This window comes from Echiichthys vipera (assembly GCF_963691815.1).
Source record: "Echiichthys vipera genome assembly, chromosome: 23".
In the NCBI taxonomy this organism is placed as follows: domain Eukaryota; kingdom Metazoa; phylum Chordata; class Actinopteri; order Perciformes; family Trachinidae; genus Echiichthys; species Echiichthys vipera.
The window spans coordinates 4,569,462-4,594,284 of NC_139848.1; the positions used below are offsets into that span (position 1 = coordinate 4,569,462).

Consider the following 24,823-nt stretch of genomic DNA (forward strand, 5'->3'; position numbering starts at 1 on the left):
ACAGATTAAGACATTTAAAAAGGCTCTTCTTCTGTCCCCTCTTCCTATAACGAGGCAACACATTCCCCACTGTGCAAGCCGACACTTGCAGGCCTCATGCAGCCAGTAAAGTTTTACTTTGTGTTGACTTTAGATGTCAGATTTCAGCTGCCGTCAGTGGACAACAGCAGGCCAGCATCAACAGGCCCAAGAGGTGGGTCACGGGCGAAAAGGAGTGTGTCACGCCTTGCAGAAGTGCTGATTAAGATTAGGATTATGTCCTAATGTGGCCATCCTATAACAGTATAGCATGAGCGCTGTAGTTTCTCAGGTGTTGGAGCTGGGAGCATGCGGGTGGAGGTTGAGATCTTGGTGTTCCTTCACAATCTGTGGTTCATCCAAATCATTCTTCTTTTACTGTGTGTTACTATGATTAACTATCACCTGTTTATATTCACACTGTAAGGGCCTTAAATGGGTCCTCCTTACATGTTGCATTATTCTTAAGAATGTGTTTTTAATCAAATTATCACAACAAACATAGGACAGAAGAAAACATGTGGAGCATGGATTATAAATGATAGAGTACATATTGTTACGCTGCCTCCACCCTGAATGTGTCCACTAGGTGGCGTTAGACCAGTGAGAGAGAAAAACCATAAACTGTCCCAAATGAATGCAAACACATCTTCCATATTATCACCTTTTTTACTACAGACTTGGCTTTTGCTTTTGTTTGTTTGCATTTTATAATTGTTATTGTTGCTCTTTTTATTCTTTATTCCCTCTCATGAATAATATCTTCTTCTTCTTCTTCTCCTTCTTCTTCTTCTTCTTCTTCTTCTTCTCCTTCTTCTTCTCCTTCTCCTTCTTCTTCTTCTTCTTCTCATAAATAGGTACAGGATCACTGTGACCTTATTTATGTACAGAAGTGATGCTTAATACTTATGCTTAATATCCCAATACAGAAATACAACATAAAATGCATGCTTGGTGTCATATTTAACAATACAGACTACTGTTATTATTTTATCTATTCAGTTTTTTTAATGCTTTAAGTGCACAAAGTGTGTGTGTGAGTATGTTATTGTCAGTGGAGCTGATTAGCATCTTGAGCTTGCCTCTATAATCCAGATTTTCCTGACTTCATAACGGGATGTGTCCTACAGGTTCTGCCGGTGCTAAAGGTGCGAAAGGCGACAGAGGAGAAAAAGGCTCAACGGGGGATCAAGGACCCGCGGGGCCAAAGGGGGATTCAGGCTCCAGCTCCGGCTCCTCCGGTTCCTCTTCTCAGGGTGGAGAACGAGGGCAGAAGGTAGAACATCACTCTGTGTGTCTGTGTGCAGCAGCGTGCAATACTTCTACTCACTTATACCTAAATATTTGTCTTTTTTTCTTTGTTTCAGGGAGAAAAGGGTGCAAAGGTATGTTGACTTGATAATTATGACATAATATGACAAATGTGTTTTCTTTCCAACACATGGAAAGGTGCCCAATTCATAATATAGTATGAAATATGAGGAGTCTCACCAGATTAAACATGCACATTTATTCAGGACTTAATGAACAATAAGTGGAGCTCCTCTTCTCAGCTTTCTTTGTTATGCTTTCAATCGTATCACAGTCTTCATCAACACAGGGACGCAGCATTTCCATCAGCAAACCTTTGTAGCTGAATATCCTTTTCTTTCCTTCTCCCCCTCAGGGTAGTTCTGGCTTCGGATACTCCGGCAATAAAGGAGACCGTGGAGCACCGGGGCCTCCTGGGCTCCCTGGTCCTGCCGGACCTGCAGCTGAGGTGGTTCGACTTGGGGACGGCTCTGTTGTGCAGCAGGTGTCTGGACAACCCGGACCTGCGGGGCCACCGGGGTCAGATGGGGCCCCGGGACGTGCAGGAACTGATGGAGAGCCTGTGAGTACATTAGAGTTTAGAGGTTCACAGATGTTTATTTGTATGAATGTCGCTGATTGTTCTTTATCTTTTAGGGCGATCCAGGAGAGGACGGGAAAGCTGTAAGCCTCTTTGTCTTTAACGAACCCATTGAGATGTTTCTATAAAAACAGACTTTTCTAGATAATGAAAACTACCAGTGTCATTTCATTACTTTGCGTGTTTGTTCCCAGGGTCCCCCAGGACCACAAGGTCCCCCAGGAAATCCAGGAAGTGCCGGAGCCAAAGGCCAAAAGGTTGTAGTGGAACATGATGGGTTATGCTTTATCTTGAACTTCTGTTATATTACATTACAGTTGTTTATTTAGCGCTATAATGTGTGACTGTGTCCAGGGTGAGGTTGGAGAGGGTCAACCAGGACCTAGAGGCCCTCCAGGTCTCCCAGGACCTCCTGGCCCTGGCACCGGGGATCGCCCAGTACGTCCACAAGTTTTAGTCACACTTTTGTCCCCACTATTTATTATTTCAAGACTTTTCACCGTATTTAATTCATGTATGTGTTGTTAGACGTTCTTCGACATGGAGGGCTCAGGATTCCCAGACTTGGACAAAATCCGGGTACGTTGTTAATGATTCAAATTTTTAACCTGAGACATTGATTTTACACAGAATGAAGACTTTGTGATTTGTTTTCCAGGGTGTACGAGGTCCTCCGGGGCCCCCGGGGCCTCCAGGGCCTCCTGGGACGTCAGTGGCACTGGGAGCCAACGGTCCAGTAGCTTTCGGACCTCCTGGACCACCTGGACAGGACGGAGTCCCTGGTCTACCTGTGAGTATTGCGATGCAGTTTTCATTGTATGATGTTAGCTATGAAACACTGATCGTTTGTGCTGTTTCAGGGCCCTCCTGGTCCCGCTGGTAGACCAGGTCAACCAGGACTCGGAGGAGAGAAGGTGAGATTGCACACGTTGTAAATAAAAGATGCAGTTTCAATTGTTTCTCATCACAATCGATGCTTGAGGAGAAAGTTCAGTGAGTTAAAGGTTTGAGTCTGAAATATCTTTCCCCTCCAGGGGGACAACGGGGATCTGGGTCTTCCGGGGGCAGCTGGAGAAAAGGTGAGTTAAATCAGATTTTTCTGGAGTTTTAAAAATCAAACATGTGACTTCTTTTAAAAAATAACATGAAATTAAAATGATCAATTGGTGGCGGGTGCATCCAGATAGATTCTCTCTTCCGTGTTTGTTGCCCTCCTCTAGCAAAACTCGCAAGACTCCAACCTTTTCACGGGCCTGTTTTCTTACTTTGCTCCATCCTCTACGGTGTGTAATGGGTCGCAGGTACTGGGGGAGGGTCCTCTGCTGTGATGCTCTCCTTCTCCTTCTCCAAGCTTTCACCACTTTCTATTTCACCAACTAAGATTTTATACTTTTTAACCAAATGTAGCTGTGAATAATTCCACTTTCCGAAGCCGCATCCTGCAAGCTGTATTACCTTAACCCTGCAATGGTAAGGTGCTAACTTTCCCTTTCCCAAGTATCACATCTTACTGTCAAATGTGTGTGTATCTGCTTTTCTTCCTAGCTCTGCACACGTCTCTTGCATGCCACTTTCTTTTGGCATCACCCTCATTTCCTCACTTCTTCTGCTGCTGTTGCATTAAAAGCAGTGTAATAAGTGATAATAACAGTGTCTGCCTGTCCTTTTTCACCTCAGGGTGCTAATGGTGACCTTGGACTGCCAGGTACAGCGGGGCAGACAGGGCTGGCAGGGCTTCCAGGTCCCATGGGACCAGTTGGACCCCCAGGACCCCCTGGGCCACCAGGGCCACCGTACCGCTTTGGTCATGTGAGTACACACATACAGGCTCCTTCCAAATCTTGCATCTTTAACTGGTCTTGCTGTAAGTAATCCGTACACATATGTACAAACTAAGCCAGTAGGGGGAAAGAAAGGTAATGTACGAATGTGTATTAAAAAGGACTTCATCCTTAAACCCTCACAGGGTCACCAGGATGGATATGAGGTGAACAATGGCTTGCCTGGACTCATGGGCCCTCCTGGACCACAGGTACCCTCTCACCCATACTGTACCTTAAACCGTCTCTTCACAGTAGACGTCCTGCCTCATTAGTTTCATTTTGTCTACCCTCCAGGGTCCACCTGGTATTGCAGGTCTACCTGTAAGTACTGAAGAGTCTGTATGGAACTAAACAATAACATTAATGAAATCATACTTATATTTTTATTGTTCCACTCCTGAACATGAGTGTTAGTAATGTTCTGTTGTGATTTCCAGGGTAGATCAGGTTTGCCAGGTAACAATGGGGACAAAGGTTCAGAGGGACCGAGAGGAGCTCCTGGGATACCAGGTCTCGACGGGTTCCCAGGACAGTCGGTAGGAGGCCGGATGAATTCTTAAATTTGTTGCTTGATGATGAAAATAATGAAACACCACTAGACTTTTAATTTTACACTTGCTTGTTTTAACTGATTGTGCTCTTTCTTTCTTTTTAGGGTGATAAGGGGGACAGAGGAGAGAGAGGAGAGAGGGTGAGCCATGTGAAAAACATCAAATAAAACTATGTACATTGCATTTATGGTAATATTGTTTTAAGCTGTAATGCTTTTTAGCACTGAGCACAAAGGATTATGGGAATGGCATTCGGGTTGCAGGCATTTACTCATAAAACGAAGTGTTTTCTCAATAATATCAATGTGGTCTATGTCAGTAAGCGTGCTTTGCTTTGTGTGGCAGGGTCTGCCAGGGCGAGATGGAGGGCAACCTGGACCTCCTGGGCCTCCTGGACCTCCAGGACAAGTCACCTACCAGACGAACGATGTGAGTCACAGAGATTGATCACGTCAAATGAATTTAACCCTCACATGACAGCCTGCCATTTAATCACTTAATCATTCATTCAGACTGCAGCTTGAGTTACTCCTAATCACTAACAGTCACTGCCTGCTAAGTTGTTTGTTCACCTCCGCACTAACTGACCTAACTTTGTCCCGCTGTAGTATAATGACGTATATTGGAGCGAAGGGTCGCAGGTGAGTGGTTCCCCTAACTGTCTTGACCATAAACCTCACTCAACTAAAGCTGTTTTAACACGTTTACAGAGCTTTTGTTCTTCCTCTTCTTCACGTGTTATCGCTCTCTTCTTCAGGGGGGTAATAGTCTTCCGGGTCGAGCAGGATTCCCAGTACGTACCACGACCGTTATCAATCAGACTGTACAAACGACATTATGAAAAATGGAAGTAAGTAAGTGTATTATGTGTCTTTATTTAGGGGCCCTCTGGAGCAAAAGGAGAAAAAGGAGACTCAGGTCCACAAGGATATGCACCTAAAGTAAGATAATGCACATTTTGCACAATCAAGAAATGCATATTTTTCCACATGATTACATTTAAATATCCTATTATCCCAAATTAATGCTGTGATCTTTCTATTTATCCCAATGGTAAACATATAAGTGTTTTTATCTGCAGCTTCATGGCAGAGATTGCAAGCAAAAGTCATTGTTTCTGGATAATAAAGGACGTTTATGTTTTGCTTGTAGGAAAACTATGTCGATCTCTCGACTTACAAATTTAAAGCTTCACAAGTGGCTCTTCTTCTTCTTTTTCTATCATTTTAAGTTGTTTCATTTTGTTCCAGCTGTGGTTTTGTAAGTTCAACATGTTGTTTTGTTCAGGGGGAGAAAGGAGAGCCTGGAATCATCATGGGGCCTGACGGCAGACCTCAGTATCTCGGTGGTCTGGCAGGACGGCCGGTAAAAACCCTACTGAATGACCATATTTGCGTCACAGCTCAAGTTCTATGACATCTAGCATCTAGCTGACATTCTGTCACGCTTATACTGTTTAGGATCAAGGAAATTAAGTGTCTAAATAAGTCAAAATAAGTGATTAATTGCCTCAAATATCCGTGTTTACAGTGTGCATGTGTATTCATTTGCAGGGTGATCCTGGACCCCCTGGCCCTGTTGGACCTCCGGTGCGTACCGTATTTATTAACCACACATTTGAATGCTTTGCTGACAGTTTGTGTGTATGTTACACACAGCAACTAATACACCTGAATAAACATTTCTTTATTTTTCTCCAGGGTCCGTATGGTCCTTTAGGCCAGAAGGGAGAGATTGGGTTTCCAGGTAGACCGGTAAGTAGATACTCCGCTAGATTTTTATATCGTGCCAGTTTAAAAATGGTACAAACGGGTTCATACAGGAGTCCCGCAAAGTCATATATGTGGAACTTATACGTATAGGGGTTTTATTCTTGTTCATAATTGATGAAAATGACTTAAATATGATTCTGGTGCTGTGTTTTGTTGTAGGGTCGACCGGGGCTGAACGGCGCCAGAGGAGAGAAGGGAGATTCGGGCACTGGATCTGGATTTGGGCAGCCTGTGAGTATCACAGATCTTGTCACCACACCTTTGATTTGTTTATGATCAGGCCATCAACACAAACTAATCAATATTTGTTGTTGTGTCCCAGGGTGCTCCAGGTCCACCGGGTCCCCCTGGACCTCCCGGACCCTCTCTGCCCAGTGACAGACACAGAGTGAGTCGAGACATGAAACATTTAATGATCTTGCAGTTGTGAGTCCTGTTCAATTGGGAAGCTCGGCCAAAACACACCTTTATTATATTTCTTTATTGGTTTATCTTTATCTTTAAAAATGAAATGTTCATACATTAAAAGTAATAAAAAACTGCCCAGAAACCTTGGATTTAAGATACTTATTGTTGCTACGTATGGATGCTAATGATATTTGCTTTTATTTCAGGGATATGATGATCAGTCCAGATATTACCCAGGTAAATTCACTTTGTATTTCAAGTGCCATGAAGGACAGCGAAGTTTGAAGCAACAGTTTGATGCTTATTTGCATTTTCACTGACAATTAAATGGACTGGTAAATGGACTTTTATAGTACTTATATATAGTGCCTTTCTAATCTTCTGACTACTCAAGGCACTTTCACAGTGTTTGTCACATTCACCCGTTCACACAGACATTCACACTGATGGCAGTGGACATCTACAGACCATCTAATCTAACCATTCATACCACATTCACACACTCATGCACAGCACGGGGAGCAATTCGGGGTTCAGTGTCTTGCCCAAGGACACTTCGACATGTAGACGGGGGAGGTGGGGATCGAACCGCCAATCTCTCAAATTGAGGACGACCCACTCTCCCACCGACCCTGAGCAGATTTGCCACTTTCATGTCCTAGCCAGCAGCCGGTTAGCTTAGCTTAGCCTTAGCTTAGAAATGGGGGCAAACAGCGAGCCTGGCTCAGTCTGAAGGTATGAGAGTGGTATCAATCATCTATCTGCAAGAGACCAAATAAGCGTATTACTAAAGTTGTAAAATGATTCCTCTGTTAAAGGTTTCAAATCTCTCTTGAGTCTTAAAATGACTGGTGTTTTAAGATGCTGTTGCTGTTCCTCTTGTTTTATAGCTGTTAAAGGAGAGAAGGGCGATCGAGGACTACCAGGGGTACTTGAAATTCCAGGTAGCAACAGTGTCCGTGCACACACATGAAAAGTAAAAACATGTTTTCAGTGTTTAGACACATTCAAAGCAACGCGTTTTGTTTCTGATCCAGGTTCCGGGTCAAGCTTTGACATTTACACTTTAAGGGTAAGTCTCAACTCTGGTGTTTGTCGTTAAACTATTAGCATCAGTAAGAGTTTTGTTTATATGTTTTGGACGTTACTTAATTTTTATGTGTCCAGAATGAGATGAAAGGTGAAACAGGCAGTCAGGGCTTCAAAGGAGAGAAGGGAGAACCGGGCGGAGGATATTATGACCCCCGCTATGGAGGGAGCGGGGTCGGAGTCCCAGGGACGCCAGGACCTCCTGTGAGTTTCCATCATCAAAAACATGAAGCTTTACAAAGTCCGTTTTTGCTCAAAGGAATCAAAATCTAAAGATAAGATCTAATACTCTTAGGGCCCAAGAGGCGAGTCCATTCAGGGCCCACCGGGCCCTCAGGGGCCACCTGGTACACCAGGAAGAGGCTATGATGGGCAACCTGGACCACCGGGGCCGCCTGGACCTCCAGGAGCAGCCTTACCTGGAGCTTACAGGGGCACACAGAGTGAGTTATAATCAGAAACACACCCAAATATTCACAATTAAGTCTGAGTTCAGTGATGTGAACACCACTTTTGAATGACAGCTATCAATATTCCTGGACCACCGGGACCACCTGGAGTGCCTGGACTGCCTGGACACTCATCAGGGGTGAGAAACCTGAGAGCCTCATTTGTCCGCTTTATTTCTTATGATCAAACAATGGAAACTATGGAATGAAAATACCGCTGCAGAGCAAAAGTAACCCCTCAGCTTGGTTTAATTTAAGTCTTTTTGTGGTTGTAGGTGACCGTGTTAAGGTCTTATGACACCATGAGAGCCACCGCGAGAAGACAACCCGAGGGCTCTCTGGTGTACATTTTAGAAGAAACAGATCTCTACTTACGGGTCCGAGATGGAATCCGTCAAGTACAGGTAAAATATTCACACTTGTCATCACGATAAATGAGCAGGAGGGACATTAAAAACACATTTCTGAAGTTGTCTCCTTGTCATCTTTCAGCTCGGGAGCTACATTGCTTTGCCCAGTGAGGATGTGAGTGTCACTTTCCTTTTCTTCTTCTTCTTCAGAACGTATAACGCGCCCCTGTTTTCATACATATCATGCATTATTTTAAGGGTAATGAGGTTGCAGCCGTGGAGCCCCCACCAGTCGTCCCCTATCACCCAGACCACCACTCTGACACCTCAACACACGACTCCCAAAGGCCGCTTGAGACTCCGGTGCACCCTGGCTCTGGGCGCCAGTCACACCCAGACCAGCATCACCAGTCAAACCCGGACCAGCATCACCAGTCACACCCGGATCAGCATCACCAGTCACACCCCGACCAGCATCACCAGTCACGCCCGGACCACCATCACCAGTCACAACCCGATCAGCATCACCAGTCACACCCGGACCAACATCACCAGTCACACCCCGACCAGCATCACCAGTCACACCCCAACCAGCATCACCAGTCACACCCAGACCACCATCAGCCAACACATCCGGATCAGCATCACCCGACACACTCGGACCCTCGACACCCATCTCACCCTGATCCCCGATACCAACCTGACACACGATATCAACCCGATCCTCGGCTCCCGACCCCCACGGATCCCAGGTTCCCAAGTTACTCCGACCGGTTAAATCAACCAGACGGTAGGTTTTCAGTCCATACGGCCCATGAACGCCCTACGTACCCGGATAATCGCTATCCAGTAACCCCTCAGCGAAGACCACCCCCTTCTGTGCCCCAAACTCCAGCCCACCATCATACCTCAGGTCCAGGGGTAAGAAAGGCCACTTCTAAACCATCACACGTTTATCTTAAATTAAATGTGAATACTAAGCACGTTGGTGTTCCCACAGCTCCACCTCATCGCCCTGAACATCCCTCAGACCGGCGCCATGCGGGGCATCCGCGGTGCAGACTACCTGTGCTTCACTCAGGCTCAGGCCATCGGCATGAAGGGAACTTTCCGGGCCTTCCTGTCCTCCAGACTCCAGGACCTCTACAGCATCGTCCGCAAGGCTGACAGGGACCGTATGCCAATAGTTAACCTGAAGGTAACCAACAAAAGGTTCTTTAGCCATTTAAGGGAACAACCAGTCTTCACCAGATCTTTGTACTAATTGTCTTTCTCTTCTCTTTGTCTTTGTCAGGACGAGGTTCTGTTTGACAACTGGGACGCCATCTTCAATGACGGCAGAATGAAGGACCGTGTGCCGATCTACTCCTTCGATGGCAAAGACGTTCTTAGTGACAGTACATGGTGAGTCAAATAACCTATAAATATAATGCAATGCAAGTCCTAAAGTCTGCTTTTAGAGGCGGTGGAACAGTTGTTAGAGCAGTCGCCTTGAAGGTCCTTGAGGCAGCGGCCGCGGGTTCGACTCCAGCCTGCGGCCCTTTGCTGCATGCCCCCCCTCTCTCATCCCATTTCCTGTCTGTATCATAAAGGCTTGGAAAACTGACAAAAATATAACTTTAGAGAAAAGTATGCTTTTAAAAAGTCACCAAATCTTCCTCTATTCTTTCCAACTTTTGTGTTTTTCTCCCAGGCCAGAGAAGATGGTGTGGCACGGGTCATCTGGCACCGGACAGGGTCACACCGACAGCTTCTGTGAGACGTGGCGTGTGGGTGAGCGTACGCTGACCGGCATGGCGTCGTCGTTGCAGAGCGGCAGTCTGCTCCAACAGAGCTCCAGCAGCTGCTCCAGCTCCTACGTCGTGCTGTGCGTGGAGAACAGCTACGGCAGCCACGCCAAGAGATAGACGCACCACGCACACACACACACACACACACACAAACACACACACAAAACACTGGACAAAGGGAAATCATAAAGCAGTCAGTCATGCTTTTGTCCACACATACTTTTCTATTGTAAATAAGTGTTTTCTTATTAATAATTACTTTGTGTGTTAGCCCCTCCTACAGTTACATGGTGCTATACAGGATTATCCCACACGCTGAACCTTAGTGAAGCTCAGGTGACGTATAGTGTCACACCCTCCGGCAGCCATATTGGAAGGCAACAGTGTGTTTCTGTGAACGGTTCATTTCTTTGCTGTGTGTGACCTGTCAGCTCGCAGTCTCTCTAATGTTAATATAGATATTAAAGTAGCATTCATGGTGCTAACAGGGAAAGCCCACAGCAGTGCCTCTCATGTATTACCATTACCTTTGAGTCGTGTCGTCCCCACCCAAAATACTTTAACATCACTTTTTGCTTTTCTTTTTCATATTCACAGACTATATTAAACAAAGCTTGTTGCCGTAAATGTCAAGAAACGGCGAGGGCAGGTGTACATTTGGCTTCCTGAAAGGAGGAAAGGGCTGAAAAAAGTACATTTTTCAGTTCAGAACGAGAGGATTTTGGAAATTTTCTTTCAAAACGGTGTTGGTTTACTGTTCATTTTTTAGTTTTTCCAGAAAAATACGCTCTAGCTGTGACTTTAACATAATGGTTATTCACGAGAGGCATTCATTGGGGCCAAATCTAGAAAGACATGTTACTGTTATGTGATTTTCGTCAGTCCTGTGGCCTCTGTCTCATTGTGGCAGGACGAAAAATGAATAATGAATATCTCTGATAGATAGATTAGATTTGTCACACAACAGCAAACCCTCTCATTTGTGTCCAGACAAGAGAAAGAAAATGTATCTCACAAAGGGATGTACCACTGTGATCATACGTAGAAATGATGTCTGAACTACCACAAACAACTGCGGAAGTGAGGAAAAAAGGTCGATTTTCATGTTCTCACATCTTTCTGACTTCATTTAACCAAAAAACTGACGTGCAAATATTAACACAACACATTTACAACTCAAGTACCTGAAAAAAGCAGTGTTAATAATGATTTTAAACCAGATTTCCTGTTGTTTAAATACCACATTTTATACTTTTTATACCCAGTATCCGTCTGTGCTGGGCTGGGTAATGGAGTAATTAAATTACTCAGTTGAGTATTGGTGCAGTCAACACATTTCAGCGTCCAGGAGCATGATAAATATGAGTTATTGTATATGAAATGTATGTCTTTTTTAACTTCTTTTCCTTTACACTGATGTTATCTGTAACCCACAGCACTTGAGTAATAGCCTTTTTTAAATTCTGCAACTCTTACATGGGAAGATGTCTTCAAATCTTATTTTTAGCAGTAACAAAGGGATATTTATTTTTTTGTAAAACATGCAATTTATAGTATGATGTGAAAGCTTTCACAAAGAAAAATGACATTTCTTATTATGTCCAGCGAAGGTGCAAACCCTAAACAACGTAGGATGTGTAACGCTTATTGGAAGAGCTTCTCTCTGATATAAAGTGTGTGCACATAGTCAGCAAACAGATTTATGCAGAGACATCTGGATAGGATTCAGCCATAAATGTTTGTCCATGCACTGTTGCTTTTTATTTGTTTCTGCTTTTTATTCAAGAGGAGTAAATGCACTGCAGCTAACTTACAGTGGAGAGGATACAAACACTGGGGTGAACATCATCATGCATTAGTTTTGGTCTAAAGTGGAGAATATGTATGTATTTCATGTGTCCTGATAACTGCAGTAAGCTTTGTATTATTCGTTTTTATTCCCGTTTGATCATTGCATTGAATAAACCAGTTTGTGAGTGACGTTCTCAGGTGATGTTGTGGTGCCTGTTTTTCACTATTCGACCGTATCTGTGTCTCCCCGTCGCCTTGTCTCTTTATGTCCCGTGTTATTTTTCCACCTCTCATGTTGATCACCATGCTCCTGTCATCAGCCACCTGCCTGCTCAGCTGCAGCTCATGTGTTCGTCAGTGCAGAGAACATTTCCCCTCATGCATGGATTGTTTTGTTGCCTTTTGAGCTGCAGCATCCACCTCTCCTCTTAGCCTTCATTTTGATCCTAGTTACACATCTGTCAAGTTGTGACTGTGTCCTGCACAGACAGACACATACACACTTGGTTAAATACTTAAAACTGCCACTGTGGTACCTCCCACACACACGCACGAGGTGTAAACAATAAAACCCTCATCTCTGGATGAAGGGTCAAGTTCATCCCAACTTCCACCTTGAAACAAAAGTTAGTTTTTGCCCTCAGTATTGCCTTCAGGCAGACTCCTGCTCACTGGCTGTTCATATCATAGATATAAAGAGTAGATGCCGCATCGAACGTTGGGCCGCGAGAAATGCGGCCGCCATCTTGGATCGGTCCTTCTCCCAGATAAGTTCTATGAGTGACTCGTTGAGCCTATGAGTTGAGCAGCAGAAGGAACAAGATGCCAGAGCACTGTGCAGCGTATTCCTGCTCTAATCTAATATTACAATATTACAATTCATAATCAGTACGGTACAGTACAATTTTAAACAATTATACATAAATCCATGCATTTTTGAATGTTATAGTGAGTCCCTCAGGCTGTGGCAGGTAGATACATATTTAGCTGCCAGAGGAGCTGCTGTCCCTTATTTTATTATTATTATCTTGTCACAGTAGAGGCGTGGAGATTAGCCTCTGTGGGAATCTTAGTTAATTTACCCCCGGCCAGATGTGTGTGTGCAAGCCTGTGTGTGTGTGTGTGTGTGTGTGTGTGTGTGCCTGTGTAGATATGAAAGGAGAAGCAGGGAGGAGAGGGGTTGTCGTACATGTGGTCTAGTGTAAATGGATTGCACATTTCCAGCAGTAGGTCAGCGGAGGATGTGCTGTGGTTTCATGAGAGGAAGACACTTCAGAGACAGTTCATCTCAGGTCACCTCAGATATTCTCAGTTTTTTTTTTTTTTAATTATTGAACATGACATTGAGATGAATTATGAGATAATTTTTCATGTCATGTCATTTTTTTTTTTAAAGTTTAGACTATCAAAGGAGAAGTGACAGAATCTGACCAATATCCTTTGCTGTTAAACTGTTTCATCAAACAGGAGCAACATGATGTGGGGTTTATTATAAAGAATGAATTAGAGATTTACGAGGCAAGCGTGAACATGTATTTCCACTCTGTGCCCGATATTCTCACAGCTGAACTAAATGTTCCATACATTTTTACTTGGTTCTCCACATCTCCACTTAAAGCAGGACGAACGTCACATGTTTGTAAACCAGAACTGATGAGTCCAGGCTTTTTTAGTTCAGTTGTACCACAGAAGTTGAAACAGTCTGAAAAGAAAAAATCATACATTTATTTAACTAAGGAAAAATCTTAAATCGTTTGTATAATTTAAAATGGATATTACTGAACTATGCCCCGTGTTTTTGTTTGCACATTAAATACAATTACTACATAATTAAAATATGTAATAAAGAAGACATTCACATAATTAGACCTTGCCTAAAAACAAAGGACACAGTCATTTTAGATACTATACAAAGTACTCCTACAACATCACTTTCTTTACCAATTAGAGCTACACTCTAATTGGTAACTGTGCAAGAACAAAACAGTGTGAAAATGATCGATTTAACAAAATTTTATATATATTTTTATACCACACACACTCGCTCAAATGTGGACCCTCCCTCTCCCCTCCACTACCACGACTATGCGACTGGCAGAGCATGGATCATTTCTGAATATTTATTAACATATAGGGTTCGGCTCTTGGTTTTTTTAGTGCTTTAAATGAAAGTGTGTCTGTTTGACTTGTATTTAGATGTGTCCAAAATGTCATCTCTCTCTCTGACCTAATTGTATTGATACTCTTGATTTATATGTATTTTAATTTTCTCTGAGTGTGTGTGTGTGTGTGCTTGCGTGTGTTTGTGTGTGTGTGTGTGTGTGTGTGTGTGTGTGTGTGTGTGTGTGTGTGAGAGAGAGAAAGAGAGAGAGTGAGTGAGAGAGAGATTTATGTATTCATGTATGAAATACAGCCTATTAATACTCTATAAATGATTTCTCTTGTTGTGTTTATATTTATAGTGTTTGTAAAACACCTATCATACATCACATATATCATATATCAGAATATTATATTACTCTTAATCCCACTGTGAATATTAAAATACGCTGAACCGTGTCCTGTCCTTACACTGAGTGGAGCGGGCGACCGGTCCAAGATGGCGGCTCCACCGCTCGTCAGCGCCAATAGGCCCAACGTTCGATGAGGCGTCTACTCTTTATGTCTATGGTTCATATCCAGGCCTAGACTACGGTGGCCCTGAGGAGCGACATACTTAATCCCCAAAATGACCTTTAAAAGGGGAATGTAGGCTATGATTTAGCCTAAAATGACATTTCTGCCCTTCAGAGCTTCCTGCAGTCAAAACTCAGGGCACTAAAATCAATGTATGACAGTAAAACCCAACTCGTGTTTGATGACGCAATGCTTTCAAATCGAAACCTTTTGTAAAGCATGTATGGTCCACATGGGTGTGTCCCGCTTATTAATAACAGTCCAGTGTCTTGTGTAACAGCCTGGTGGATCCAAATGTTTCTGTTCCTGTGTGAACTTCCTCTCTTTCTGGGACATTTCCTCCTTGGATTTGGAGGTTAGGCTCATTTTGCTGTGGCGCATATTTTCCACCATGAAAAAGGTAAGTCAGACTATTTACTCCCTTTGTGTTGTGTTGCACAGTCTGCCATATAAGCCCCTCTTCCTGTGATCATATCCAGTCAAATGATTGAACTGCAAAATATGCTAAAACTTTATTCTATTAAGGCCATTTTTAATGAGGTAAACAGAGTAATAGGTCCACCACACGGAGCCCCTGAAGTCCCGCAAAAGTTATTAATGATAAGTTGTTCAAACAAGATAAGAGCGTGTTTGCACAAGATAAAAACTTCCGTCAAGTGTTTTCTTTATCTTTTCACAACTCTTTGTGTCTTTTGTTGCCACTGGCCCCTTTTCAAACGTGTTGTTCAAAATGGGCATATCATTTATGTATAAAACTATATTTCCAGTTTCAGCTTTTGATAAATATGGGGTTTAAATGTTTTCAAATCATCACATTATTTCTGTTTAGTCAAGTATCTCAAACGTGTACAGCAGGCTACGTGACTAAATGTAATTTCTTTCATTTCAGCTGTGCTTTTTCTGGGCTTCAGAACAAACATTAAATATGAATGATCTGAAAATGACCTTGTTTTACTGTGGTGCTGGGGATTTATTCAATATAAGAGGTTGTTGTTTGATGGGCCTGGCACCTCGCCAATAGGCAAGGCATTAAAGTTCATGGAAAATATCATTAAACTGTTGAATGAATAAGTGAAATGAGAGTTTGTATTCAAGGACATTTGGTTGGTTCGTGTCCTGGACGCATCATGATTCAGATCCTGGCTGAAAAAGCTAGAGATGTGTTGGATTATGAGTTTCCCTTTCAGTGTGACTGACAGAGCCATCTGGTTATGTTGTGTGAAGGTGTGAGCTCTAGTTTGGATCTGCATGAAGGGTCGGATGAGGCAAAAATACCCCACTCAGGGGATTATGAGAACTCAACCAATTCTCAAAGGTGGGTGAGGCAAGGATCTTAGCAGTTCATGACTACCACAGCTCGGCAGCTGAGTAATCTGGCATATATTATAATAAACAGTAAAAACTTTGTGTTTCATTTAAGCCCAGAACAGACCAGCCCCCCCCTGCACCCAGTGTCCATGAAGAGCAACCAGTCGAAGGAGCCACCGCTTGGTTTCCAAAAACAACCTTCCTCTGAAATGGAGTAAGTCCACGTTTGAGTTTGTACTTTGTAAGCATTAACAACGTAACTCTGAGAGGGAAAGCATCTTTTTTGGTCCATTGTTTGCCCGATGGCAGCTGGGATTGGCTCCAGCCGCCCCACGACCCGACAGGGACAAGAGGCTGAAGATGAATGAATGTTTGTCTCTCCCAGGATCCAGGAGGAGACACCAACCCCTCCTGCACCCAGCTGTGTGTCCATGAGGAGCAACCAGTCGAAGGAGCCACCACTTGGTTTTCAGAAACAACCTTCCTCTGAAATGGAGTAAGTCTACATTTGAGTTTGTAATATGTAAGCATTAACAAAGTTATTTTTTAGAGGATAAGCATCTTCTTTGGTCCATTGTTTGTCTCCCTCAGGATCCAAGAGGAGACACCAGCCCCCCCTGTACCCAGCTGTGTGTCCGTAAAGAGCAACCAGTCGAAGGAGCCACCACTTGGTTTTCAAAACCACCGTTCTACAGAAAGAGAGTTAGTCGACATTTACTTTGTGCTATGTACAGTAAGAGTTAGCAAAGCAATTCTTTTGAGGATAAGCATCTTTTTTGGTCAATTGTTTGTCTCTCCCTCAGGATCCAGGAGGAGAGACCAGCCTCCCTTACACCCAGCTGTGTGTCCATGAGGAGCAACCAGTCGAAGGAGCCACCACTTGGTTTTCATTCTTCTGAAACAGAGTAACTTAAATAACACTAATAATTTTACCTATTGGGTTTTCTACGCATTCTTTAATGAAATCAATCTGAGAATGAGAAGTCACGTATACACTCCTGAACTAAATCCTAAGACTGGGGGAAAAGTGAACATCCTGTATGACTTTAAATGCAGTTTTCACTATACTTTATATTCTTTGTCTCTTGCTTATTTTTCTTCTTTTTGCATTTTGAAGCTCTACCTACAGCCGGGTTACGATCCACCACTGCGAAATGCGAATATATGTAATTTCCACCCGGGCATCAGATTTTGTTGTATTAAAAAACTGTTTCCCACATTGACAGCTTTTTTTAAGGGGTCACAAGCCCAAAATGTTTTCTTGTATCCAGTAAAACAAAAAGCAAAGAGTATCAGAATAAATTATTATTATTAAAAGTTGCTGAAGTGTTTTTTCCTGCACAGATCACAACATGAGAGAGAAGATGAAAGGGACTCCATCTTTATGGTGTGTAAATGAACCACAGTCGCAACAGTTCTTGTATTATAGATGGAGCATTTTTCACTTTGCAAATTCATTTTATATCTAATTATTCCAGCTGCTTGAGGAGAACGTCATGCGTTTTGTGAAGGAGGAGCTGAAGAAGATGCAGAGGGCTCTGAGGTCAGAGCGTTTGGACGGCGTGGTGATGGACAGCGAGGAGGAAGAGGATATGACGGGCAGCCGAGAGGCATTTAGGAAGATTGTACTGTGCTTCCTGAAGAGAATGAAGCAGGAGGACCTGGCTGACTCTTTACAGAGCAGTAAGATTACAGCTTTACAGCTTTTAACATGATAAGAAAAAAGGTTTACACTTCCAAACTGCTAGAAATGAATTTTTCAAGGGCTGCCTAAATTCTTCTATCGCAGTTTTCTGAGCTCGACAGATTTGCCATGGTTAGTTATGGATGCTGTTTAGCAAACAGTCTATTGCAGCATCCACTTATCATTGTTTTCTGTTTATGCAGAGTCTCCATGGGTGTGCCAACAAAAACTCAAGTCTAGTTTGAAGCAGAGGTTCCAGTGTGTGTTTGAGGGGATTGCTGAAGCAGGAAACCCAACTCTTCTGAATGAGATCTACACAGAGCTGCACATCACAGAGGGAGGGACCTCGGAGGTCAATGAAGAACATGAGGTCAGACAGATCGAAAGAGCAGCTAGGAAACCAGCAAGACCAGAAACGACAATCAAGTGTGAAGACATCTTTAAACTCTCTCCTGGAAGAGATGGACCAATCCGAACAGTGATGACAAAGGGAGTGGCTGGCATCGGGAAAACAGTCCTAACACAGAAGTTCACTCTGGACTGGGCTGAAGACAAAGCCAACCAGGACGTACACTTCACCTTTCCATTCACTTTCAGAGAGCTGAATGTGCTGAAGCAGAAAAAGTTCAGCTTGGTGGAACTTGTTTATTACTTTTTCGGCGAGGCCGAAGAAGCAGGAATCTGCAGGTTTAAAGAGTTCCAGGTCGTGTTCATCTTTGACGGCCTGGATGAGTGTCGACTTCCTCTGGACTTCCACAACAACAGGACCCTGACGGATGTTACAGAGTCCACCTCAGTGGATGTGCTTCTGACAAACCTCATCAGGGGGAAACTGCTTCCCTCTGCCCGCCTCTGGATAACCACACGACCTGCAGCAGCCAATCAGATCCCTCCTGAGTGTGTTGACGTGGTGACAGAGGTCAGAGGGTTCACTGACCCACAGAAGGACGAGTACTTCAGGAAGAGATTCAGAGATGAGGAGCAAACAAACAGAATCATCTCCCACATCAAGACATCACGAAGCCTCCACATCATGTGCCACATCCCAGTCTTCTGCTGGATCACTGCTTCAGTTCTGGAGGACGTGTTGAAAACCAGAGAGGGAGCAGAGCTGCCCAAGACCCTGACTGAGATGTACATCCACTTCCTGCTGGTCCAAGCCAAACTGTGGACCGTCAAGTATCGTGTAGGAGCTGAGACAGATGCACACTGGAATCCAGGGAGCAGAGAGATGGTTTTGTCTCTGGGGAAACTGGCTTTTGAGCAGCTGCAGAAAGGCAACCTGATCTTCTATGAATCAGACCTGACAGAGTGTGGCATCAACATCACTGCAGCCTCAGTGTACTCAGGAGTGTTCACGCAGATCTTTAAAGAGGAGAGGGGGCTGTATGAGGAGAAGGTCTTCAGCTTTGTTCATCTGAGCGTTCAGGAGTTTCTTGCTGCTCTGTATGTCTTTCTGACTTTCACCAACTCTGGCGTCAATGTGCTGTCTCAGTCCAAAACCTGGTGGTCTAATCTATTAAGGGACAAATCAAAACTGGCATACCTTTTCCAGAGTGCTGTGGACGTGGCTTTACAGAGTTCAAACGGGCACCTGGATTTGTTCCTGCGCTTCCTCTTGGGCCTTTCACTGCAGACCAATCAGACTCTCCTACGAGGCCTGATGACACACACGGGAAACAGGTCACCCATGAGTCAGGAAACTGTCCAGCACATCAAGAGCGTGATGAGGAGGAACCTGTCTCCAGAAAGAAGCATCAACCTGTTCCACTGTCTGAATGAGCTGAATGATTCTTCTCTAGAGGAGGAGATCCAACAGTACCTGAGCTCAAGAAGTCTCTCCACAGTCCAACTCTCTCCTTCTCAGTGGTCGGCTCTGGCCTTCATCTTACTGTCATCAGAGAAAGACCTGGATGTGTTCGACCTGAGGAAATACTCTGCATCTGAAGAGGGTCTTCTGAGGCTACTGCCAGTGGTTAAAGCTTCCAATAAGTCTCTGTAAGTCAAGAGAAAACCGGACAGATTAAACAAGGCTTTTTTGCATTAAATGACATTTTTGTTGCATGTTCTTCTTCAGGCTGAGTGGCTGTAACCTGTCAGAGAAAAGCTGCGAAGGTCTGGCATCAGTTCTCAGCTCTCAGTCTTCGCATCTGAGAGAGTTGGAACTCGGTAACAATGACCTGCAGGACTCAGGAGTGAAGCTGCTCTCTCCTGGACTCGAGAACCCACACTGTAGACTGGAAACCCTGAGGTGAGATCATATAATGTCTTCTTCTTGAATCCTACTGAGGCCTGTTACGACCGGGTTCATGGGGAAAAGGGAAGCAACATAAAACAGAATGTTTTTGGTAAAATAACAAGTTATTTATTGGCAGGATTAAAAAAAGAGAACAGGGAAAAGGGCATGTTAGATGCTGCTCAACTCAAAGAAATAAATATAACTTAAAGAGGTCTCTCCAAAATGAGAGATAACTACGATCCACTTGCAAAACTAACGACTCAATGTCAACAATAATCAGAAAATACAGAATAAGCAGCACCCTCTCAAACCTCGTGTCTCTAACATCAAGATACTACAGGCGTCAGGTTGGTCTCTGTGAACCCCACTGAAACCTCACCGCAATTTCAGCGATAACACAAAGAAACTCAAAGAGCACTACACACACACACACACACACAAGGCCAGTTGGTCAAAGACAAAAGGGCCAAAATCACAGCGAGGTCGACTATTTAAGCAGAGGGCCGGTCTGGAAGGTGGTAGGTGGCTGGAGGAGATTGCCAGACGCTGCACCAATCAAATCACCGGCAGAACCAGGAATATGTATTCTCCCCTCAAACTACAAATGACTAAAACTGTTCTCTGTTCATTTTACCAGGTTGAATCAGAACAACCTCACAGAGAAATGCTGTCAGGAGTTATCATCAGTGCTCAGCACCAAGTCCTCTGGTCTGAGAGTCCTGGACTTGAGTTACAACAACCTGCAGGACTCGGGAGTGAAGGTGCTCTCTGTTGGACTTGAAAGTCCACACTGCACCCTCGACACACTCAGGTCAGGATTATGTTTCACAGGGTGTAAATGACTCAGAGGTGTGTTTTTTTAATTCACTTTAATCCAAGTTGACTGATTCAAAACTCTTCTCCAGGCTGATTGGCTGTAATTTATCAGACAAAAGCCGCGATACTCTGGCTTCAGTTGTCAGCTGCCAGTCCTCCAGTCTGAGAGAGCTGGATCTGAGCAACAATGACCTGCAGGACACAGGAGTGAATCTGTTCTCTGTCGGGCCAGCGAGTCTGCAACGTAGACTGGAAACCCTCAGGTTAAACACACAATCTTCCTCAATTCATATGCATACTGATGGCTTTTTGTAAATATTTGTAATTGGAGGGTGAACAGGTTTATTAATAAGATGTTTCAGTTGTAATTTGTACTTGATGAAGACACTGAACCATTTACCTTTTGTATTTTAACAACACTTGCACGTATAGTTAATCATATATATATATATATATATATATATATATCAATAATTGGCTCTCCCCAAACCCCCCTACCACAACTGTTCACCCGGTCAGTACCATCACACAGGACCCCACCCACCCCCTCCACCAATCCTTTGACTTACTGCCATCAGGTCGACGCTACAAGGTCCCGTTGGTTTCATCCCCACTGCCATCACCACACTGAACAGTCCCAAACACTGCCATCACCACACTGAACAGTCACAACACATCATCACCACACTGAACAGTCACAACACATCATCACCACACTGAACAGTCACAAACAGGCAACATATCATCACCACACTGAACAGTCCCAAACACTGCCATCACCACACTGAACAGTCACAACACATCATCACCACACTGAACAGTCACAACACATCATCACCACACTGAACAGTCACAAACAGGCAACATATCATCACCACACTGAACAGTCACAAACAGGCAACACATCTCACTCTACTCAGTCACCCCTCTGCACTGCATCCTTTGGCATTAATGTATTGTCGTTGTTTGGGACTGTCTGTTTTGTATGTATTTATTTATTCTGTGTAAATTGAACCTGCCCTGTCAAAGAGGAATTTCTGTCACTTGTGACGGACAATAAAGTTTTTCTTATCTTATCTTAACAGGTTGAGTCAAACTAGGCTCACGGAGAAATGCTGTCAAGACCTCTCATCTGTTCTCAGCTCCAAGTCGTCCAGTCTGAGAGTGCTGGACCTGAGCAACAACGACCTACAGGACTCTGGGGTGAAACTCATTTCTGCTGGACTGGCAAGTCCACACTGTCCACTCCAAACTCTCAGGTTAGGTGAATGTTCAAAAGCTTTATAATAGTGACAGTATGAGTTCTGTTTTCTTGTTTAGTTATTATTTTCTTATTTGTTTAGTTATTTGGGTTATATATCATTTTTAACAAGCTGTTAAAAGGGTATATATCCTGGTTACCACTGTGTTACTTAACTCTATAGGCTTATTTGCTAAGAGTAAGATATGAAGTTTGGGTAACCGCTAACCTGGGTCTGACAGTCTACCGTCACTTCTTAAGGGGGGATGATGTGCCAGACGATGGGGGGACACTGGGGATGTGGCTGGAGACAATCCAGGCCTGTGACCTTGCATGAACATACTTGCATCTATATATGCTAATTAATGTGCAATAGTACGCACATAAATACAGCTATGTATGCTTTATCATTGCAATAACAGCTGCACTTTCACGTCTGAACATGCAAAACTTGTGCAGTAGGGCAATGTGTAAGTACACTACCAGTTTAATACTTTAGCACTTAGCAATAAACTTGTAACAGTTTATTAATATGTCCCTGTTTTGAATAAATAAATCAGACTTTTGATAATCTGACTGTTTGTCAGGCTGAGGAGAGTAACGGTAAATGTGTCTGTTCCTTTGACAGGTTGAATCAAACCAACCTCACAGAGAAATGCTGTCAGGAGATTGCATCAGTTCTCAGCTCCGACTCCTCTACTCTGAGAGAGCTGGACCTCAGTAACAATGATCTGCAGGATTCAGGAGTAAAGCTGATGTTAGCCGGACTGGGGAGTCCTCACTGTACACTGGAAACTCTCAGGTCAGTATTCTAGCATTTGTGCGATACTGCAATTCTTGACCTTTTCAAAAATAAAGTCAGATTTATTCTCGGTTAAATGTCTTTATTTAGTATGTATTTATGTGTGTCCCTTCAGGCTGAGTGGCTGTAAGTTATCAGATAAGAGTTGTGAAGCTCTGGTCTCGGTTCTCAGCTCCCGGGCTTCTCCTCTAAGAGAACTGGACTTGAGTAACAACAACCTGCAGGACTCAGGAGTGAAGCTTTTCTCTGCTGCACTCAGGACTCCACACTGCACACTGGAAACTCTCAGGTGAGATAATACTGTGTAACTGTAAATTACACTCTTTAGGGATTAACATAACTGGAGCATTGCATTTGTAAAATCAACTTTTACAACTTTCATAGATGTGGACGTACGATGCAAAGAGTTGCCATCATGTTTTTTCTCTTTGCTGAAAACCTGAAAGCCCCAAACACATTTTTTTTTCCCCAGACTGGGTCAAACTGGGCTCACAGAGAAATGCTGTCATGAGTTGTCATCCGTCCTAAGCACCAGATCGTCCAGTCTGAGAAAACTGGACTTGGACAACAATGACCTACAGGATTCAGGAGTGACGCTACTCTCCGCTGGACTGAGGAGTCAGCACTGTACCCTGGAAACTCTCAGGTCAGCAACTAACATGTTTTTAGGTACTGTATACAATGAAATCCAATTGTAACCCAGACAGTGTCCTCATGACTTTGGTGATCCATTCATGTTTCCAGGTGTTGCACCCGACCTCTGGGTTTCCTCATACGCCCTACTCTCTTGTGTGCATTCCTGTAGGTTGTCAGGCTGTTTGATCACAGAGGGAGGCTGTTCTTCTCTGGCCTCGGCTTTGAGGTCCAACCCCTCCCATCTAAAAGAGCTGGACCTGAGCTACAATCATCTCGGGGACTCTGGAGTGAAGCTGTTCCATGCTGGGCTAGAGGATCCACGATGGAGACTGGATACTCTCAGGTATGGCGTAAAAAAACAGACGTTTCTAATTAAAAAGCATCAACTGGTCGAAGCTGCTAATTGTTTCTGTGCTGTTCTGACTTGTTTTCTTCCTCCAGTGTGGATCCTGGGTGCATTCAGTGGTCGAAACCTGGTCTGGTGAAATGTAAGTGCATCCATTTGACATCTATTCAGTCAAAGCCTGCGGTCCTACATCTATCTTCTTTTTTATATCCTCAGATGCCTGTGAACTCACGTTGGACCCAAACACAGCACACAAAAATGTCCTCCTGTCTGAGAACAACCGCAAAGTGACGCTGGCGGTAGAGAAGCAGCCGTATCCCGATCACCCAGACAGATTCGACTGGTGCTACCAGCTGCTGTGTACAACGGGTCTGACTGGTCGCTGTTACTGGGAGGTGGACTTTGAAGGAGGGGTTGACATCGGAGTGACTTACAGAGGACTCAGACGGAGAGGAGCCCGCGATGGCAGTAGGCTTGGCTGGAATGAGAAGTCATGGAGTCTGGAATTAACAAATACGTGCTACAATGCCTGGCACAACAATATAAGAACCGCTCTTCTCACGTCCCCCTCCTCTGCCTCGAACAGAGTTGGAGTGTATCTGGACTGGCCGGCTGGCACTTTGTCCTTCTACAGAGTTTTGTCTGACACTCGGATCCACCTGTACACCTTTGACAGTGCATTCACTGAACCCCTCTACCCTGGTTTTGGGTTCTTGTCGTTGGAGTCGTCAGTGTCCCTGTGCTAACAATATCAAAGTGTTGTCTTCCGTGGTCAGATCAACACACTTGTCTCAAACAGCCTTGGATAAACTTGATGACGATACTTTGAGTTTATCTGCTCTGCTTTAAGAAATCAGAACATGCTGCGTCGGCTTTCTTTGATGGTTTCCTATAATATCTGTGCAGAAGAGTGTCAACTAAATACTGAAGTTCAGGTGCAGTTGTTTGGACTCAGAGTTCTGGTTAACCTGACAAACACCACTGAAAGAACCTCCACTATGTCGGGTCCACAGTGAATTTGGTGTGTTAGAAGTTTCTATCTTCGTCTCAATGTGTCAGATTTTGACTTTTTGAAATTTTAATTAGAGCCAAACATACTCATACACACACACAGCAAAATATTCAGCTGACATTATACTTTTAG

General features: G+C 43.9%; 2 protein-coding genes across 13 annotated transcripts in view; both read left to right on the forward strand.

Annotated features, from left to right (window-relative positions):
• The window catches only part of LOC310964678 (uncharacterized protein), a 33,030-nt gene extending 20,901 nt beyond the window's left edge, over positions 1-12,129 (forward strand). For 4 of the 9 annotated variants that reach the window (XM_083937915.1, XM_083937911.1, XM_083937913.1 and 1 more), the window contains exons 6-43: positions 134-193; positions 1,149-1,294; positions 1,386-1,403; positions 1,685-1,891; positions 1,966-1,992; positions 2,104-2,166; positions 2,264-2,347; positions 2,438-2,488; positions 2,568-2,699; positions 2,770-2,823; positions 2,944-2,988; positions 3,130-3,192; positions 3,587-3,718; positions 3,876-3,941; positions 4,027-4,053; positions 4,170-4,268; positions 4,388-4,423; positions 4,629-4,712; positions 4,892-4,924; positions 5,041-5,076; positions 5,165-5,224; positions 5,571-5,648; positions 5,837-5,872; positions 5,984-6,037; positions 6,215-6,286; positions 6,378-6,443; positions 6,670-6,700; positions 7,354-7,407; positions 7,501-7,535; positions 7,631-7,756; positions 7,848-7,995; positions 8,077-8,141; positions 8,277-8,405; positions 8,494-8,526; positions 8,610-9,272; positions 9,352-9,549; positions 9,646-9,755; positions 10,045-12,129. In XM_083937915.1, coding sequence (XP_083794041.1) covers positions 134-193; positions 1,149-1,294; positions 1,386-1,403; positions 1,685-1,891; positions 1,966-1,992; positions 2,104-2,166; positions 2,264-2,347; positions 2,438-2,488; positions 2,568-2,699; positions 2,770-2,823; positions 2,944-2,988; positions 3,130-3,192; positions 3,587-3,718; positions 3,876-3,941; positions 4,027-4,053; positions 4,170-4,268; positions 4,388-4,423; positions 4,629-4,712; positions 4,892-4,924; positions 5,041-5,076; positions 5,165-5,224; positions 5,571-5,648; positions 5,837-5,872; positions 5,984-6,037; positions 6,215-6,286; positions 6,378-6,443; positions 6,670-6,700; positions 7,354-7,407; positions 7,501-7,535; positions 7,631-7,756; positions 7,848-7,995; positions 8,077-8,141; positions 8,277-8,405; positions 8,494-8,526; positions 8,610-9,272; positions 9,352-9,549; positions 9,646-9,755; positions 10,045-10,258 — 3,635 coding nt within the window. In that variant the 3' untranslated portion in view covers positions 10,259-12,129. The remainder of the gene's footprint in view (positions 1-133; positions 194-1,148; positions 1,295-1,385; positions 1,404-1,684; positions 1,892-1,965; positions 1,993-2,103; positions 2,167-2,263; positions 2,348-2,437; positions 2,489-2,567; positions 2,700-2,769; positions 2,824-2,943; positions 2,989-3,129; positions 3,193-3,586; positions 3,719-3,875; positions 3,942-4,026; positions 4,054-4,169; positions 4,269-4,387; positions 4,424-4,628; positions 4,713-4,891; positions 4,925-5,040; positions 5,077-5,164; positions 5,225-5,570; positions 5,649-5,836; positions 5,873-5,983; positions 6,038-6,214; positions 6,287-6,377; positions 6,444-6,669; positions 6,701-7,353; positions 7,408-7,500; positions 7,536-7,630; positions 7,757-7,847; positions 7,996-8,076; positions 8,142-8,276; positions 8,406-8,493; positions 8,527-8,609; positions 9,273-9,351; positions 9,550-9,645; positions 9,756-10,044) is intronic. The other 5 variants (XM_083937912.1, XM_083937914.1, XM_083937909.1 and 2 more) reach the window with 3 other exon arrangements.
• A 2,764-nt stretch (positions 12,130-14,893) lies between these two features.
• Positions 14,894-24,429, forward strand: LOC310964801 (uncharacterized protein). Of its 4 annotated transcripts, none has more exons than XM_083938066.1 (19): positions 14,907-15,008; positions 15,833-15,923; positions 16,034-16,130; positions 16,302-16,412; positions 16,508-16,618; positions 16,720-16,821; positions 17,261-17,303; positions 17,395-17,599; positions 17,804-19,598; positions 19,678-19,851; positions 20,477-20,650; positions 20,745-20,918; positions 21,741-21,914; positions 22,524-22,697; positions 22,813-22,986; positions 23,170-23,343; positions 23,503-23,676; positions 23,775-23,821; positions 23,896-24,429. In XM_083938066.1, the coding sequence occupies exons 2-19, from the start codon at positions 15,857-15,859 to the stop codon at positions 24,423-24,425; spliced, it is 4,500 nt and encodes a 1,499-aa protein (XP_083794192.1). In that variant the 5' UTR covers positions 14,907-15,008; positions 15,833-15,856; the 3' UTR covers positions 24,426-24,429. The 4 variants fall into 4 exon arrangements, with proteins under 4 accessions (XP_083794195.1, XP_083794192.1, XP_083794193.1 ...); XM_083938067.1 differs by having other exon boundaries at positions 22,870-22,986; XM_083938068.1 differs by having other exon boundaries at positions 14,974-15,008; positions 16,029-16,130.
• Positions 24,430-24,823: the final 394 nt, after the last annotated feature.

Excerpts from the sequence above, each read along its gene's own strand:
- LOC310964801 (XM_083938066.1), top strand. The coding sequence starts at position 15,857 with ATGAAGGGTCGGATGAGGCAAAAATACCCCACTCAGGGGATTATGAGA. Across the intron at positions 16,822-17,260 it reads TTTCATTCTTCTGAAACAGA|ATCACAACATGAGAGAGAAG; the intron begins GTAACTTAAATA and ends TTTCCTGCACAG. Across the intron at positions 17,304-17,394 it reads AAAGGGACTCCATCTTTATG|CTGCTTGAGGAGAACGTCAT; the intron begins GTGTGTAAATGA and ends TAATTATTCCAG.